Genomic DNA, 19569 nt, shown 5'->3' on the forward strand with positions numbered 1-19569 from the left:
ACCAATAAAGTGGCCACTGTGTGTGTCTTAGGGATAATAAATCTGATTCTCAATCATTGCAGCAAGACTTCCTTATCACTGTGCAATAAAGACAAAAGCATCATTCCTTTATTGCACCTGCCTGTTTCATATTGCACTGCTATGAGCAATCCGGACAAAGTTTGTCAAGGTGGATTACTTTTCACTTTAGACTTTGTTCTCATGCAGAATAAAGATAAGCAAGGTTCGTACGTGCGAAGAAAAGCCCTGAATGGTGTCCTATTCTTTAGTTCTGGTCTTAATCGTGATCCACTCATCAACACCAGAGCTTAATGGACTTTAAACTGGTTTAACGATGTGCCATGTGACTTCACATTCTGTAAGAGTCACACAATTTAATCAGAATCAGGTTTAATATCATTGGCATAAGTTGTGAAATGTGTTAACTTTGCCAAGAGTACATTGCAATACACAATGATAGAGAAAAGAAACCATGAATTATAGTAAATATACAATAGACAATAGGTGCGGGAGTAGTCCATTTGGCCCTTCTAGCCAGCACCGCCATTCACTGTGATCATGGCTGATCATCCACAATCAGTACCCTGTTCCTGCCTTCTCCCCATATCCCTTGACTCTGCTATCTTTAAGAGCTCTATCTAACTCTTTCTTGAAAGCATCCAGAGAATTGGCCTCCACAGCCTTCTGGGGCAGAGCATTCCACAGATCCACAACTCTCTGCTGAAAAAGTTTTCCTCAACTCCGTTCTAAATGGCCTACCCCTTATTCTTAAACTGTGGCCTCTGGTTCTGGATTCCCCCAACATCGGGAACATGTTTCCTGCCTCTAGCGTGACCAATCCCTTAATAATTTTATGTTTCAATCAGATACCCTCTCATCCTTCTAAATTCCAGTGTATACAAGCCCAGTCGCTCCAATCTTTCAACAGTCCCGCCATCCTGGGAATTAACCCTGTGAACCTACGCTGCACTACCTCAATAGCAAGAATGTCCTTCCACAAATTTGGAGACCAAAACTGTACACAGTACTCCAGGTGCAGTCTCACCAGGACCCTGTACAACTGCAGAAGGACCTCTTTGCTCCTATATTCAACTCCCCTTGTTATGAAGGCCAACATGCCATTAGCTTTCTTCACTGCCTGCTGTACCTGCATGCTTACTTTCAGTGACTGATGAACAAGGACACCTAGATCTCATTGTACTTCCCCTTTTCCTAACTTGACACCATTCAGATAGTAATCTGCCTTCCTGTTCTTGCCACCAAAGTGAATAACCTTACATTTATCCACATTAAACTGCATCTGCCATGCATCTACCCACTCACCCAGCCTGTCCAAGTCACCCTGCATTCTCATAACATCCTCCTCACATTTCACACTGCCACCCAGCTTTGTGTCATCGGCAAATTTGCTAATGTTACTTTTAATTCCCTCATTTAAATCATTAATATATATTGTAAACAGCTGCGGTCCCAGCACTGAACCCTGAGGTACCCCACTGGTCACTGCCTGCCATTCCGAAAGGGACCCGTTAATCGCTACTCTTTGTTTTCTGTCAGCCAGCCAATTTTCATTCCATGTCAGTACTCTGCCCCCAATACCATCTGCCCTAATTTTGCCCACTAATCTCCTATGTGGGACTTTATCAAAGACTTTCTGAAAGTCCAGGTACACTACATCCACTGGCTCTCCCTTGTCCATTTTCATAGTTACATCCTCAAAAAATTCCAGAAGTTCAGTCAAGCACGATTTCCCCTTCGTAAATCCATGCTGACTCGGACCGATCCTGTTACTGCTATCCAAATGTGCCGCTATTTCATCTTTTATAATTGACTCCAGCATCTTTCCCACCACTGACATCGGGCTAACCGGTCTATAATTCCCTGTTTTCTCTCTTCCTCCCTTCTTGAAGAGAGGGACAACATTAGCCACCCTCCAATCCACAGGAACTGATCCTGAATATATAGAACATTGGAAAGTGATTACCAATGCGTCCACGATTTCTAAAGCCACCTCCTTAAGTACCCTGGGATGCAGACCATCAGGTCCCGGGGACTTATCAGCCTTCATACCCAACAGTCAGTACCCTACCCCCAATACCATGTGCCCTAATTTTGCCCACTAATCTCCCATGTGGGATCTTATCAAAGGCTTTCTGAAAGTCCAGGTACACTAAATCCACTGGCTCTTTCTTGTCCATTTTCATAGTTACATCCTCAAAAAATTCCAGAAGATTAGTCAAGCATGATTTCCCCTTCTGTGACCTTGTGGGTTTCCTCCGGGTGCTCCGGTTTCTTCCCACAGTCCAAAGACGTGCCAGTCGGTAGGTAATTGGTCATTGTAAATTACCCCGTGATTAGGCTAGGATTCAATAGGAGGATTGCTGGGTGGTACAGCTCGAAGGGCTGGAGGGGCCTATTCCGTGCTACATCTCAATAAATAAAATAAACAAACAAACAAACAAATAAACCTACAAACCGGTACATCTTTGAACTGTGGGAGGAAACCAAAACACCCAGAGGAAACCCATGTGTTCATGGGGAGCACGTACCAACTCTTTACAGACTGCACCAGAATTGAACTTGCATCTCTGGAGTGCCCTAAGCTGTATTAGTGTCACACTAACTGCTACGTCACCGCGATTTGGGTGTCCATGATTTTGACTTTTATCGTCGGGCATTTGTATGCATTATATGGAAAGTTTCAAAATGCAGCCACCGGTGATGAAGCTTGTAGAAGACAGAACATAGACAGAACGACGGCCCTTCAGCCCAGAGTTTTGGGCTAACCTACACTCAGTGGCCACTTTATTAGGTACACCTGCACACCTGCTCGTTAATGCAAATATCTAATCATATAGCTGCAATTCAATGCATAAAATAATGCAGATATGATCAACAGCTTCAGTTGTTGTTCGGAACGGACATCAGAATGGGGGAGAAATGTGATCTCAGTGACTTTGACCGTGGAATGATTGTTGGTGTCAGATGGGGTGGTTTGAGTATCTCAGAAACTGCTGATCTCCGGGGATTTTCACGAAGAACACTCTCTGGAGTTTACAGAGGATGGTGCAAAAAACAAAAAAAAACATCCAGTGAGCCGCAGCATTGTAGGCGAAAATGCCTTGTTAATGAGAGAGATCAGAGGAGAATGAACAGACTAGTTCAAGCTGACAGGAAGGCGACAGCAACTCAGATAACCACGTGTTACAACAGTGGTGTGCAGAAGAGCATCTGTGAACACAGAATATGTTCATCCTGGACGTGAATGGGCTACAGCAGCAGAAGACCACGAGCTTACAGAAATACTCTCCGTGGGCACTTTATTAGTTACTTCCTGTACCTAATAAAGCGGCCACTGAGTGCATGTTAGAGCATTCAACAGGAAAATGCAGGAAAAAATTCAATGATTGAACTTACCTTGAACCTTGAAATGGACATTGTGAAGGCAGAAGGAATTAGATTATTGATTTAATTAATTTGGCTCAACATCGTGTCACACCCTTTTATGTTCTATGAGTTAGAAGATCATCATAGATTCATACAAGGTAGAAAATGCCCATTGACACAAGAGATTTTGTAGATGCTGGAAATATTGAGCAGCACGCACACACGACAGTCTGGAGAAACTCAGCGCTCGGACAGTGTCACCATCACTCCATTTGTCAGGAAGGTCAGGGTCTCCAGGTGGCCACCTATTTCAATTTGACCTCCCATTCCCATTCTGGCATGTCTGTCCTTGGCCTCTTCAACTGCCACGATGAAGCCAAACTCCTCTTGGAGGAACAGTGCCTCACTTTCTGTCTGGGTAGCCTCCAACCTGACAGCATGAAGTTTAATTTCTGTCCCCTCCCCCTTCTCCCTTCCATTCCTCATTCTGATTTCCCCCTTCATTCTCCATACCTGCTCAGCACTTCGCTTCGGTTCCTCTCCTCCTTCGCCTTCTCCTATTCTCCACTGCAATTGATCAAATTCTTTCTTTGTCAGCCCTTTTCCTTTTCCACCTATCCCATCCCAAATTCATGCTTCACCCTACTCCCCCATCCACCAAGCTTTCCCCTCAGCTGATCTCACCCATCACCTGCCAGCTTCTACATCCTCTCTGCCCACCTTCTTATTCTGGCTTCTTCTCCTTTCACGTCCAATCCTGATAAAGGGTCTCAGCTGGAAATGTTGACTGCTTATTCCCCTCCCCTCAGCCTGACTTGCTGAGTTGCTCCAGCATTTGAGTGTGTCGTTTTAGCCCACTGACCATGAGGCATTGATAAACATTAACATAGTTTAGAGTGTAACGAGATTCCTACCACCCATCCCACAATCTCTTTGACCCACTACCATCAGGAAGGAGATACAGGAGCATCAGGACTAGGACTGTCAGACTGGGGAACAGCTTCTTCCCTCAGACTGTGAGACTAATGAATACCCTACCACCACTGAAGTCTCATCACTGGAACAGTGTACTGTTTATTGTTTACTGTTTACTTGTGCTGCGCATTAACACCTCCAAGAGGACCACAACCTTGTTTGGAGGCTTGTACCTCAATGTCTCAGAGGCTTATGTTGGCTGGAGTCAGGGCTTTATGCTTTGGATCTTGGTAGGGTCACCTATGCCAAACAGGTCAAAGGGTAGAGGCCAGACTAATATTGGTCCACCGGTCCTCCAGGTTCGGGGGTTCAGCTCAGGGCTAGCAACCCTGAGTGGTCAAACAAAACTGTTGCAGAACCGACAATGAAGAATCCTTCCACATCTGTGTGCAACGGTATTCCTAAGTTTCTGCTTGCTTAGACCAGAACACCATAAGATGTAGGAGAAGAATTAGGCCATTTAGCCCATTGGGTCTGCTCCATCATTTCATCACGGCAAATCCAATTTTCCTCTCAGCCCCATTTTTCTACCTTCTCCTTGTATTCTTTCATACCCTGACAAATCAAGAATCTATCAACCTCTACCTTAAAAAAAACATAAAGACTTGGCCTCCACAGCTGCTTGTGGCAAAGAATTCCACATATTCATTGCTCTGTCTAAAGAAATACCTCCTCATCTCCATTCTAAAAGGATGTCCCTCTATTCTGAGGCTGTCCTCTGGTCTTAGATTGTCCCACCATAGGAAGCATCCTCTCCACATTCACTCTATCAAAGCCTTTCACTATTCAATTGGTTTCAATGAGGTCACCCCTCATTCTTCCGAATTCTAGTGAACTCACGCCCAGAGCCATCAAACACTCTTCATATGACAAGCCATTCAATCCTGGAATCATTTTCGTGAACCTTCTTTGAACCCTCTCCAGTTTCAGCACATCTTTTCAAAGATAAGGGGCCCAAACTGCTCACAATACTCCAAGTGAGGTCTCACCAGTGCTTTATAAAGTCTCAACATTACATCCTTGTTTTTATATTCTAGCCCACTTGAAATGCAGACGCGGTCCAGAGGTTCAATTGTTGTTCAGACCAAACGTCAGAATGGGAAAGAAATGTGATTGAAGTGATGTTGACTGTGAAACAATTGTTGGTGCCAGACGGGGTGGTTTGGCTGTCTCAGTAACTAATGATCTCCTGGGATTTTCATGCACAACAGTCAATGAGCAATAGAGGTCAGAGGAGAACATTGCATTTACCTTCCTCACCACAGACTCAACCTGTAAATTAACCTTTAGGGAATCCTGCACAAAGTCTCCCAAGTCCCTTTCTACTTCAGTTTTTTTTTGTATTTTCTCTCCATTTAGAAAATACTCAACCCTTTCATTTCTTCCACCAAAGTGCATGACCATACACTTCCCGACACTGTATTCCATCTGCCACTTCTTTGCCCATTCTCCTAATCTGTCTAAGTCCTTCAATGGCCTCTCTATTTCCTCAAACCTCCCTGCCCCTCTACCAATCTTCATATTATCTGAAAACTTTGCAACAAACCATCAATTCTATCATCCAAATCATTGACATATAATGTAAAGAGAATCGGTCCAAACACAGAACCTCATGGAACACCACTAGTTATTGCCAGCCAGCCAGAAAAGACTCCCTTTGTTCTCACTCTATGTCTCCTGTCAATCAGCCACTGCTTTATCCATGCTAGAATCTTTCCTGTAATACCATGGGCTTGTAGCTTGTCATGCAGCCTCATGTGTGACACCTTGTCAAAGGCCTTCTGAAAATCAAATATGCAAAGTCCACTGCATCTCCTTTATCTATCCTCTTTGTAATCTCCTCAAAGAATTCCAACAGGTTTGTCAGGCACGATTTTCCATTAAGCAAACCATGCTGTCTTTGTACTATCTTGTCTTGTGTCTCCAAATATTCCATAACTTCCTTTCCTTTCCTTTCCTTTCTATTGCCTTCCTCCCTTCTTAAAGAGTGGAGTGAAATTTGCAGTTTTCCAGTCCTCTGGCACTATGCCAGAGTCCAATGATTTTTGAAAGATCATTACTAATGCCTCCTAGTTGTAGGCATTCATCTAACTCACTTTCTAAGATTCATTACCAACCTGATTCTCCCAATTGACCTGCATGTTAAAAGCTCCCATGACTATCATAAGATCACTCTTTTGATGCACCTTTTCTATTTCCTAGTGTAATCTGTGGTCCACGTCCCTCAGGAGGCCTGTATATAACTGCCTTCAGGGTCCTTTTACCCTTGCAGTTTCTTAACTCAATCCAAAAGGATTCAACATCTTCTGATCCAATGTCACATCTTTCTACTGATTCGATGCCATTTTTTAGCAGTAGAACCACACCACTCCCTCTGCCTACCTTCCTACCTCTCCGATACAAAGTGCAACTCTGAACATTAGACTGTATAATCTTCCTATTTCTGGCCTCACTAGCACGTGGCACAGGTAGCAATTCTGAGATCACAGCCCTGGAAGTCTTCCCTTTAACTTGGCATCTCTCTCCCCGAACTCCCTATGCAGAACCTCCTCACTCGTCCTACCCATGTCATTGGTACCTACCTGGACCATGACTTCTAGCTATTCACCCTCCCACTTAAGAATGGTGAGGACTCAGTCTGAGATATCCCAGACCCTGGCACCCGGGAGGCAACAAGATACCATCTAGGGATCTCATTCTTGCCTACAGAACCTCCTGTCCGTTCCCAAACTAATGAGTCCCCCATCAGCACAACGTGCCTCTGCCCCCCCACCTTCACTTCTGAGTCACAGAGACAGAATCAGTGACAGAGATCTGACCACTGTGACTTTCCTCTGGTTAGTCAACCCCTGACAGTATCAAAAGTGATATACCTGTTGTTGAGGGGGATGGACACAGGGGTACTCTGCACTGGCTCCTTAACCCCTTTCCCCTTCCTGACTGTCACCCAGTTTCCTGTGTCCTGCACCTTGGGTGTAACTACCTCCCTACATGTCCTATCCATCACCCTTTCAGCCTCCCAAATGATCTTCATCCAGTTCCAGCTCCAACTCCAACTCCTTAATGTGGATTGTTAGAAGCTGCAGCTGGATGTACTTCTCGTAGTTATAGTCATAGTTATAGTCATAGTCATACTTTATTGATCCCAGGGGAAATTGGGTTTTGTTACAGTTGCACCATAAATAATAAATAGTAATAAAACCATAAATGGTTAAATAGTAATATGTAAATTATGCCACTAAATTATGAAATAAGTCCAGGACCAGCCTATTGGCTCAGGGTGACTGACCCTCTAAGGGAGGAGTTGTAAAGTTTGACGGCCACAGGCAGGAATGACTTCCTATGATGCTCTGTGTTGCATCTCGGTGGAATGAGTCTCTGGCTGAATATACTCCTGTGCCCACCCAGTACATTATGCGGTGGATGGGAGACATTGACCAAGATGGCATGCAACTTGGACAGCATTCTCTTTTCAGACACCACTGTCAGAGAGTCCAGTTCCATCCCCACAACATCACTGGCCTTACGAATGAGTTTGTTGATTCTGTCGGTGTCTGCTACCCTCAGCCCGCTGCCCCAGCACACAACAGTAAACATGATAGCACTGGCCACCACAGACTCATAGAACATCCTCAGCATCATCTGGCAGATATTAAAGGACCTCAGTCTCCTCAGGAAATAGAGACGGCTCTGACCCTTCTTGTAGACAGCTTCAGTGTTCTTTGAACAGTCCAGTTTATTGCCAATTCGTATCCTCAGGTATTTGTAATCCTCCACCATGTCCACACTGACCCCCTGGATGGAAACAGGGGTCACCGGTACCTTAGCTCTCCTCAGGTCTACTGTGGTGAGGGTACTGTTGTAGTGGCCAGGGACACTGGAGGTCTCCCTACCTTCCCACATCCCGATAGAGAAGAATTCCACTAACCTGCCTATCACCCCTTCTGTCCTAGCTGAGCATATATAAAGAAGAGAATGAAAAACCTTGAGACTTCCTTTCCTTTGCTTTGTCTAAGTGAAGCCTCTCTTCTCTGAAGCCTCTAAGAGCCAAAGCCTCAAGATCACCACTCAGATGATGGCCGTTGTGCTTGTCCCTTCCTTCCTTTAATTTGCTCTTACTAATCAATCCCAAATGCCATTTGGTCGCTGGTCAAAGCTCTTCTTTACTGCTGCCTTTTATTCTCGAGGAGTGGACCTGATTGAAGTCCACTGCTCTCGAAGCTGCCGATTTCCAGATCGACCACTGGTCAAAGCTCTTTTGACAGGCAGTGAGCGAAGAGGAAGCTACAGACACAGTGAAGGAAGCCGTGAGCACCGCTGGAGATGGAGGACCTTCACTGCTTCCCTAATGTCCGCACACAACGGCATAGTGGGCAAAAGAAGAAGCGCACTCATACACTTTGGATGACATCTTCTATTGCGGTAATGTTTTGTTTTAAATGTTGTGCGTGAAATATATATTGTGGGTGCACCATGGTCCGGAGGAACACTATTTTGTTTGGTTTTATATATATATACAGTCAGATGTCAATGAACTTGAATTTGAACTTGGCGTAATAGCCTTATCACAAAGACAATAAAACTCTGTCTGCCAATCACTTACCTTCCTCAGGTCATGCTCAGGAATTGGTTGTCGACGTTAATGTTTTTGCGCTTTATTATCACCTAACCTATTGCTGATCATTAACTGTAGCATGCAGTGACTTCTCTGGGCACAGCTGTAAGAGTCAGCGATGAACCTACATCTCTGAACCATAGACTGAGAATGAGGGGCATTCATTTGCCTTTGTTCCTGCTAACTGGAGCCCAGTTGTGGCAAAGCATTACACCAGGGGAAATGTAAGTCCAGTTTAATTTTTATCTTCATTTGCTGCTTCACTGTCAAATAAACATATGAACAACTCTCTGCTGGTGGCATTTCTTCCAGGGGAACTCTTGCCCGACAAATCTGTCAGAAATCTTTGAGGAAGTAACAGGCAGGATAGACAAAGGAGAGTCAGTGGATGTTGGTTACTTGCATTCTCTGAACTCCTTTGATAATGTGTCGCACACGAGGCTGCTGAACAAGAGCCTGTGGTATTACAAGAAAGGACACGAGCTGTGTGCCAGAAGTCCGTGAGTGTCAGGGAGCAGGAGTGAGTGCCATTGCTATTACAAAGGGAAAAAGTGCCAGACAAACTCAAAGGTCTTCGGGTGGATAAGTCACCTGGGCCAGATGGACAACACCCCCGAGTCCTGAGAGAGGTTGCTGAAGAGATAACGGATGCATTGATCATGATCTTTCAAGAATCCCTTGATTCTGGCATAGTTCCAGAGGTCTGGAAGACTGCAAATATCACTCCGCTCTTTAAGAAGGGAGGAAGGCAAAAGAAAGGAAATTATAGGCCAGTTAGCCTAACCTCAGTGTTTGGGAAAGTGTTGGAGTCTATTATTAAGGACGAAGTTTCGAGGTATTTGGAGACTAATGATAAAATAAGTCAAAGTCAGCATGGTTTCTGTGATGAGAAATCTTCAAATCTGTTAGAGTACTTTGAGGAAGTAACAAGCAGAGTGGACAAAGGAGAGGCAGTGGATGTCATTTATTTGGATTTTCAGAAGGCATTTGATAAGGTGCCACACATGAGGCTGCTTAAAAAGATAAAGTCCTGTGACTGTACAGGAAAGATACTGGCATGGATAGAGGAATGGCTGACAGGCAGGAGGCAGCGAGTGGGAATAAAGGGGGCCTTTTCTGGTTGGCTGCCAATGCCTAGTGATATTCCTTGGGGGGGAGTCAATATTTAAATATTGGGACTGATACTTTTCACATTGTTTGTCAATGATTTAGATAAGGGAATTGATGGCTTTGTGGCAAAGTTTCTGGATGAAACAAAGGTAAGTGGAAGGGTAGGCAGTACTGAAGAAGCAAAGAAATTGCAGAAGGACTTAGACAAATTGGAAGAATGGGCAAAAAAGTGGCAGATGCGATACAGTGTTGGAAAATGTATGACAATGCATTTTGGTAAAATGAACAATAGGGCAGAATATTATCTAAATTGGGAGAAGGTTCAAACATCAAAGCTGCAAGGGGACTTAGGAGTCCTCACGCAAGACTCCCAGAAGGTTAATTTACAGGTTGAGTCTGTGGTAAAGAAGGCAAATACAATGTTGGCATTTATTTCAAAGGGAATAGAATATAAAAACAAAGAGATAATGCTAAGCCTGCCCTTGGAGTATTGTCAACAGTTTTGGACCCCATATCTCAGAAAGGATGTGTTGTCATTGGAGAGAGTCCAGAGAAGGTTTACAAGGATGATTCCAGGAATTAAGGAGTGAACATATGAGGAGCATTTGGAAGATTTGGGCCTGCACTCAACAGAACTTAGAATAATGTGCGGGGATCTCACTGACATAGCATAGCGGTTACAGTGAAGCTATTACTGTTTGGGGCAGTCTGGGCTTCAGAGTTCAGTTCCAGCGCTGACTGTATGGACTTTGTACATTCTCCTGTGAATCACGTGAGTTTCCTCTGGGTGCTGCGGTTTCCTCCCACAGTCTGAAGATTTGCTGCTTAGTAGGTTAATTGGTCATTGTAAATAGTCCTGTGATTAAACTGGGTTAAATAGGTGGGTTGCTCTGCTGGGCTGGAAGGGTTTGTTTTGCACTGTATCTCAAAATAAATAAAATAAACTATAACAAAACTGGGAATCCATCTGATCTTAATCAGGATAAAGACAAGATTTGATTTGTTGAAAAGTGTGCAACTGTTCAAATGCTTCAAGACTGAGAAGTAACACATTTTATTAAACACACAGTGAGAAGAACAATTCACACAAACAAAAGAACCAGAACATCTGGATTCCAGGTGCAGGTAGGTCAAAGCAGCTGAACTGACATCAATCTGAACATTTGGATTTCAGCTACAGGTAGGTCAAAAACAGTTGAACTATCCACAATCTGAATGTCTGGATTCCAGGAGCAGGTAGGTCAAAAACAGCTGAACTATCAGTCTTCATATTGGTAAATTTGGTTAGCATTTTGGAGTTAATTCAGGCTAGTTAATAAAACCAGGGTAACCCTTGCATGGTGAGCGGCAGGGCCCTGAGGAGGGTGGTAGGAGAGAGGGACCTGGGAAAACAGATCCGTAATTCATAGAGAGTGGTGTCACAGGCAGATAGGGTCATAGAGAGAGCTTTTGGCACATTGGCCTTCGTAAACCAAAGCACTGAGTACAAGAGTTGGGACGTTAAACTGAAGTTGTTTCAGACATTGTTGAAGCCTAATTTGGAGTGTGGTGGGCAATTCTGGTCACCTATCTACAGAAAAGATATCAATTAAATTGAAAGAATACTGAGAAAATTTGCAAGGATGATGTCAGGACCTGAGTAATAGGGAAAGGTTGAATAAGGGTTTTATTTCATAGGGCGTAGGATAATGGGTGGAGATTTGACAGAGGTATACAGAATTATGAGGGGTATAGGTTGGGTAAATGTAAACAGGCCTTTTCCATTGAGATTGGGTGAGACTAGAACTAGTGGTCATAGATTAAGGGAGAAAGGTGAAATACTTAAGAGGAACATGAGGGGGAATTTTTCACTCAGAGGGTGGTGAGAGCATGGATGTCCTTTTTAAATACTAGTACCTTCTGCAGATGCATAGTAGTGAGAATTCTGACATGCTGCAACGCCGCAGGGTATGGAAACTGCACTGTGGCAGACAGGAAAGCTCGACAACGGGTAGTCAAAACTGCCCAACTCACCAGTGGCATCAGCCTACCCACACGGACATATTTACAGAGAGGTGCCAGAAATGGGCCAGTAACATCATGGAGGACCCCACCCACCCTGTTCATGGACTGTTTGTCCCACTCCCATCAGGGAGGAGGCTACGTAGCATCCACATCAGGACCACCAGACTCAAAACAGTTACTTACCCCAAGCAGTAAGGCTGATCAACACCTCCACCCACTAACCCACCCCTCCACACCCCCAATACCACCACTACTTTATCATTTCCTGTCAGAGTCACCTTATGTACAGACACTCCTGTGCCTAGCATCACTCTATGGACATACAATCTTTGTATATAAGCTATCTTATATATTTATACAGCATTGTGCAAAAGTCTTAAGCATATATTGCTAGGGTACCTAAGATTTTTGCACAGTACTGTATTTGTCATCGTAGAGTGGAGAGCAAGTTTGTAAATCTGGTGGGAGCAAAGCATGTTGGGATGGCGACGTGGAGGGTTGTGGCAGAGAAGAGGTACCAGGGGTGGGGTCAGCATGGGTACAGACACACCCAGCCCTGAGACACCAGGCAAGGTAACTTGATTGCAAACAATTTGTTACAGAATGTCTCTCTGGTGCTTCCCTCTCCCTCCCCTCTACCTTCCTCTTTTCCCAACTGTGATTCCCCTCTCCCTGCCCCCTTCCCACTCTCAGTCCACAACAGAGACCCGTATCAGAATCAGGTTTATCATCACTCACGTGTGTCGTGAAATTTGTTTTACAGCAGCAGTACAGTACAATACGTATACAGTGCTGTGCAAACATCCCAGGCACTTGAGCTATATACAGTAATATGTGCTAAGACTTTTGCACAGTACTGCATATTTTGTGTGTTTTATTATTATTATCAATGTTTTACTTGCTGCACCAGACCCAGAGCAACAATGATTTTGCTCTCTTTTACACTTGTGCACTGGAAATGACATGATACAATCTTGAATCTTGAATCAAATATGCACTGCCCCTTGCATGAAGAAGCTGCCCTCAGTGTCCTTTTTTAAATCTCTCATTTCTGATCTTAGACCTTGGCCCTCTTTTTTGTTGCCTGCCCCTCATGGGAGGAAGAACTGAGTGCTGTCACCCCGCCTACAATCCTTGTGTTCATATATATATCTATCAGGTCACTCCGCGATTCTCTGAGTTCCAGGAAATAAAGACCTAAGCTATTTAACCTCTCCTTGTAACTCATTTGAGATTTCCTTGTGTTGCTTTCCCCAATCACCCTGATGACTCAAGCGAATCAATCAGCCCTGTTATTATCTATGAACTTTGAGAGATGAGTGCATTTTCTTCATAGAATGTTTCCTTATGATCCAGGAATGCTCTTCTTGTCCCCAGTAAGGGAACTGATACTCTGTTTCTCTCTTCACTGAAGAAAACAACCTCCCTCTGCACTGAAGGGCAGCAAGTAGTTCATTGTTAGGGTAGCGTTGCAGTTTTTGTTTGTTTGTTGCTCCCCTCTGCACCCTGTGGTGCTTTGGGCAGAAGCTTCTTTAGCACTTGTCTGTATTTTTTTACAAGGCCAAGTTGCTCGCTCAAGGCTTAACCCAGCGTAGATGGAAAGCGTGCAAGGAGTCAGCCGGATTTGAACCTGGGACCACTTGTCTCAAAGTCCGGTGTGGAGGCCACTGAACCACTGACTGGCTATTACAGCTTGGGGCACTCTGGAATTTATAAATTTTCCCTGCATTCTTTCAATTTTACTGATATCTTTCTCATAGATGGGTGGCCAGAACTGCACACAATAATCCAAATTAGGCCTCACCACTTCAATATAACATCCCAACTCCTGAACTAAGTACTCAGATTTATGAAGGTCAATGCGCCAAAACCTTTCTTTACAACCCTACCAACCTGCGATGCCACCTCCAAGGAATTATGGACCTGTATTCCCAGATCCCTCTGTTGTACCGTGTACTTATCTAGACATCTGATGTAAAGTTGCTGGTGAGGTTGATTGGTATCACATCCACAACCCCAAACATTCTTTGCTCTAACCATTGCAGTGCTGGCCTTCTACAAAACACTCCTCAATTACTCACCTCGGCAATTCTCAGAACATTTCCCAAGTTTAAGACCTCAATTACAACGAAGGATAGGGCAGCAGTGCCACAGATTCCTTTCACACACCATCCTGACATACTGGTCATAGGATTGTAGATCTGTACAACGGAGGAATGGGCCATTCTGCCTATCAACTCCATGTCGACCTTTTATCCCATCTGCACTGATCTCAGGCACAAGAGGCTCTGCCAGTGCTGGAAATCTTGAGTAGCACACACAAAGAGCGAGTCAGGCAGCACCTCTGGTGGGGGAAAGTCAGTCATGGTTTTGGGCCATGACCCTTCATCATCCCGAAATGTCGGCTGTTTATTCCTCTCAGTAGATGCTGCCTCACCTGCTGTGTTACTTAAGCGTTTAGTGTGTGTTACACAAATCCCTTTTGCTCACATTAGATCGTAGAACACAGCGTCGTACAGACCCTTTGGTTCATGATGATATGCCAGCCTTTTCGCCTGATCCACGATCAATCTAACCCTTCTGTCCCACAGAGCTGTCGATTGTCCTTTCTTCCATGTGCCTTTCTAAGAGCCTCTTAACTGTCCCTAATGTATCTGTTTGTACCACCATCCTTGACAGGGTGCTCCATGCATCCACCACTCTCTGTGTAAAAACCCGATTTCTGACACCTGCCCATACTTTCCTCCCATCACTTTAAAATTATGCCCTCTAGTATTATCCACCTCCAGCCTGGGAAATAGTTTCTGGCTGTCCACTTGATCTATAGTTTTTGTACACCGCTGTTGTCACCTGTCACCCTCCCGAGGGAGAGATTTACTGAATGCAAACACACTCTTCGCTCGGGGTTGCTGGGGCAGCGTGACTCAGAGGGCCGACTCCGCGCTGTATCCTTATATAAACAAAATAAATAAATAATCGTTCCACACAGCTGCGTCCAAGCTGGGGAGAGCACAGGAAACATTCACGAGGATGTTGTAAGTACAGAGGGCTTGAGGTGCAAAGGGACCTGGCAATCCTTGTCCAGGATTCCCTGAAGGTTAACTTGCACGTTGAGTTGGTGGTGAGGAAGGGAAATGCGATGTTAGCACTCATTTCGAGAGGAATAGAATACTATAAAGCTTCAGCAAGGATGTGATGCTGAGGCTTTGTAAGTCATTGGTCAAACCGCACTTCAACGTTCAAAGTAGATTTATTATCAAAGTACATATATGTCACCATATACAACCCCGAGATTCATTTTCTTTTGGGCATACTCAATAAATCTATAGAATGGTAACCATAACAGAATCAATGACAGTCTGCACCAACTTGGGTCTTCAACTAGAGTGCAGAAGACAACCAACCTTGGAAATACAGAAGGAACGAAATAAGAATTATAAATAAATAAGCAATAAATATTGAGAACATCAGATGAAAAGTCCTTGAAAGTGAGTCCGTTGGTTGTGGGAACAGTTCAGTGATGGGACAAGTGAAGGTGAATGGAGCTATCCCCTCTGGGTCAAGAGCTTCATGGTTGAGGAGTAATAGCTTTCCAGAACCTGATGGTGTGGGTCATGAGGCTCCTGTACCTGGTTCCTGAAGGCAGCAGTGAGAACAGAGCATGGCATGGGTGGTGGACACTGCTCTCTTGTAACAGTAGATGTGCTCAATGGTTGGGAGGGCTTTTCCCGTGATGGACTGGGCCATTTCCACTATTTTTTTTGTAGGCTTTTCCAGTCAAAGGCATTGATGTTTACATACCAGGCTATGATGCAGCCAGTCAGTATACTCTCCACTACACATCTATAAAAGTTTGTCAAAGTTTTAGATGTCACGCCAAATCTCTGCAAACTCCTAAGGAAGTAGAGGCACTGCTGTGCTTTCTCTGTAACTGCACTTATTTGGAGTATACTTGGAGTATTGTGAGCGGTTTTGGGCCCCTTGTCAAAGATGGGATGTGCTGGCATCGGAGACAGTCCGGAGGGAGTTCACAAGAATTACTCCAAGAATTACAAGGTTAATTCATGAACAGCATTTGTTGGTCTTGGGCCTGTACTTGCTGGAGTTTAGAAGAATGACAGGGGAATCTCTTCAAAACCTATTAAGCGTTGAAAGGCCTAGATGGAGTGGGTGTGGAGAGGATGTTTCTTATAGTGGGGGAGGTTAGTACCAGAGGGCACAGCCTGAGAATAGAAGGATGTCCATTTAGAACAGAGATGAGGAGGAACTTCTTTAGCCAGAGGTGGGTGAATCTGTGGAATTCAACCGCGCTGCAGATGGCTGTGGAGGCCAAGTCATTGGGTGTATATAAAGCAGAGATTGATAGGTTCTTGATTATTAAGGGCATCAAAGGTTCTGGGGAGAAGGCAGAAGAATGGGATTAAGAGGGAAAATAAATCGGCCATGATCGATTTGCTGTGCAGACACGATACGCCAAATGGCCTAATTCTATGCCTATGTCTTATTGTCTTAGGAACTTCTGTTCTCCTGCTGACTGTGTTTATCAGTCTCTTCAAAGAAGTAGAAAATAAGAGTAGCACATTTCAATTGTGTTTCTGTAGATTACATCACAAGATGTGATTTCAACAACAATGCAAAGCCATTTTGTGACTGGATCCAGCCCTGTGAAAGTGACGATGGAAGCTGGATAAGAAGCAAGCATGCTACGCCAACGTTGGGAACCGGTCCAGAGAAAGATTACCCAGATGGAGGTGAGATCCTTCAGCACTGATTGCAGAATGTCTGTTAACCCCAGAGATTTATACATACATTCAGTGGCCATTTTATTAGGTACACCTGCTTGTTAATGTAAATATCTAATCAGCCAGTCATGTGGCAGCAACTCAATGCATAAAAGCATGCAGACATGGTCAAGAGATTCAATTGTTGTTCAGACCAAACATCAGAATGGGGAAGAGATGTGATCTCGGTGACTTTGACCATGAAATAATTGTTGGTGCCAGACAGGGTGGTTTGAGTATCTCAGAAATTGCTGATCTCCTGTGATTTTCACACTTAACAGTCTCCAGAGTTTACAGAGAATGGTGAGAAAATTTTTTTTTTTAAATCCAGTGAGAGGCAATTCTGTGGTTGAAAATGTCCTGATAATGAGAGAGGTCAGATGAGAATGGCCAGGCAAGTTCAAGTGGACAGGAAGGTGGCAGTAACTCAAATAACCAGGCGTTACAAGAGGGGTCTACAGAAGAGCATCGCTGAACATAGAGCACATTGAACCTTGAAGTGGTTGGGCTACAGTAGCAGAAAACCGTGAACATACAGTCAGTGGCCACTTCATCAAGTGCAGGAGACACCTAATGTAGGTGCCCACTGAGGGTACAAACTCCCAGGTCTCTCTGTCCCTGCACCCATTTTAGAATTATATCTTTAAGCTGTGCTGTTTCTCCTCATTCTTCTTCCCAATATTAAACCACGCTGCACAAAAACAGAAAATGCTGGAAATACTCAGCATGTTAGGCAGCTTCAAGGATGAAGGATCAACTTTATTCACCATATACCTTTACATGGATCAGGAATTTGCTGCAGTGAGCAGGTCAGGGTGTGACAAGCAACCAAAAACAATATTCATCAATTACTTTACTTTATTGTCTCTCTGACTCTCTGACGGTGGTGTCTGAAAAGAGAATGCTGTCCAAGTTGCATGCCATCTTGGACAATGTCTCCTATCCACTACATAATGTAATGGTTGGGCACAGGAGTACATTCAGCCAGAGACTCATTCCACCGAGATGCAACACAGAGCGTCATAGGAAGTCATTTCTGCCTGTGGCCATCAAACTTTACAACTCCTCCCTTGGAGGGTCAGACACCCTGAGCCAATAGGCTGGTCCTGGACTTATTTCCTGGCATAATTTACATATTACTTTTTAACTATTTATGGTATTATTACTATTTATTATTTATGGTGCAACTGTAATGAAAACCAATTTCCCCCAGGATCAATGAAGTATGACTATTACTATGACTATGACTTTGTTGCCAAACAATTGATACTAGAACGTACAATCATCACAGCGATATTTGATTCTGCGCTTCGCGCTCCCTGAAGTACAAATCGATAGTAAATAGTAAAAACTTAAATTATAAATCATAAATAGAAAATAGAAAAGGGAAAGTAAAGTAGTGCAAGAAAACCGAGAGGCAGGTCCGGATATTTGGAGGGTACGGCCCAGATCCGGGTCAAGATCCGTTCAGCAGTCTTATCTCAGTTGGAAAGAAGCTGTTCCCAAATCTGGCCGTATGAGTCTTCAAGCTCCTGAGCCTTCTCCCGGAGGGAAGAGGGACGAAAAGTGTGTTGGCTGGGTGGGTCGTGTCCTTGATTATCCTGGCAGCACTGCTCCGACAGCATGCGGTGTAAAGTGAGTCCAAGGACGGAAGATTCTCCTCATCCTCCTCAATTATAAAGAATTATACAAAAATGAATTTTAAAATATGGATATAGAATAAAATGTGCATAAATATATAAACACTAGCATATATGTACAATGTTAATGGCATTGTGAAAAGTGGTTTGAAGTGTTGATATTGCAGTGGAGTGACGTTGGTAACAGATAGAGTGGGGTGGGTAATTGGGTAACTAAAATGGTTGATCATATTAACTGCCTGGGGAAGAAATGTTTTAAATGGCGTGAGGTTTTGTTTTAATAGCTGGATAGTGCATTCCAGAAAGGAGATTATGGAAAAGGCAGTTTGCCAGGTGGGTAGTGTCTGCAATGATTTTTCCTGCCTGCTTCTTTATCCTGTGGTGATGGCACACTACAGTCAGTGACCCTTTCTACGGGCCTTATTTTTATTTGGCACATGTACATCAAAATATACAGTGAAATGTGCCCTTTGCATCAAATCAAATCAACAAAGATTGAGCCGGGCAGCCTGCACAGTGTGCCCACAACTTACTAACTCTAACCCTAACCAGTTCGTCTATGGACTGTGGGAGGAGACAGGAGCACCTGGAGGAAGCCCACGCGGTCACGAGGAGAATTACAAACTCCTTACAGGCAGTAGCGGAAATTGAACCCCAATCACTAACTACTGGTAATGCAGTAGCATTACACTACCTGCTATGCTACATGCCGTAGGTAAGGTTTCTCGATCAAGAGCACATACCTCTTGAGTCATATACAGAACCATAATCTTCCTACTCAGGTGAAATTGCAAAACTCTCAGGTACAGTCATATTATCACCTTTTTTTATCTGTTTATGGGGTAACAGTGTCAAAGTTCAAAGTAAGTGTATTATTAAAGTACGTATATGTCACCATTTACCAGCCTGAGATTCATTTTCTTGCGGGCAATCACAGTAAGTACAAAGAAACACAATCGAATCAATGAACAAGACAAACAACCAATGTATAAAAGACAACAAACTGCAAATAGAAAAAGAAAAAAGAACAAACAAAATAATAATGATAAGTAAATGT

At 43.9% G+C, this 19569-nt stretch overlaps 1 protein-coding gene across 1 annotated transcript in view; it reads left to right on the plus strand.

The window, feature by feature from the left end:
- The window catches only part of LOC140196969 (IgGFc-binding protein-like), a 102970-nt gene that overhangs the window by 17964 nt on the left and 65437 nt on the right, over positions 1-19569 (plus strand). Inside the window, exon 2 of the mRNA XM_072256906.1 lies at positions 16693-16842. Coding sequence (XP_072113007.1) covers positions 16693-16842 — 150 coding nt within the window. The remainder of the gene's footprint in view (positions 1-16692; positions 16843-19569) is intronic.

This window comes from Mobula birostris, chromosome 4 (genome assembly GCF_030028105.1).
Source record: "Mobula birostris isolate sMobBir1 chromosome 4, sMobBir1.hap1, whole genome shotgun sequence".
Classification (NCBI taxonomy): Eukaryota; Metazoa; Chordata; class Chondrichthyes; order Myliobatiformes; family Myliobatidae; genus Mobula; species Mobula birostris.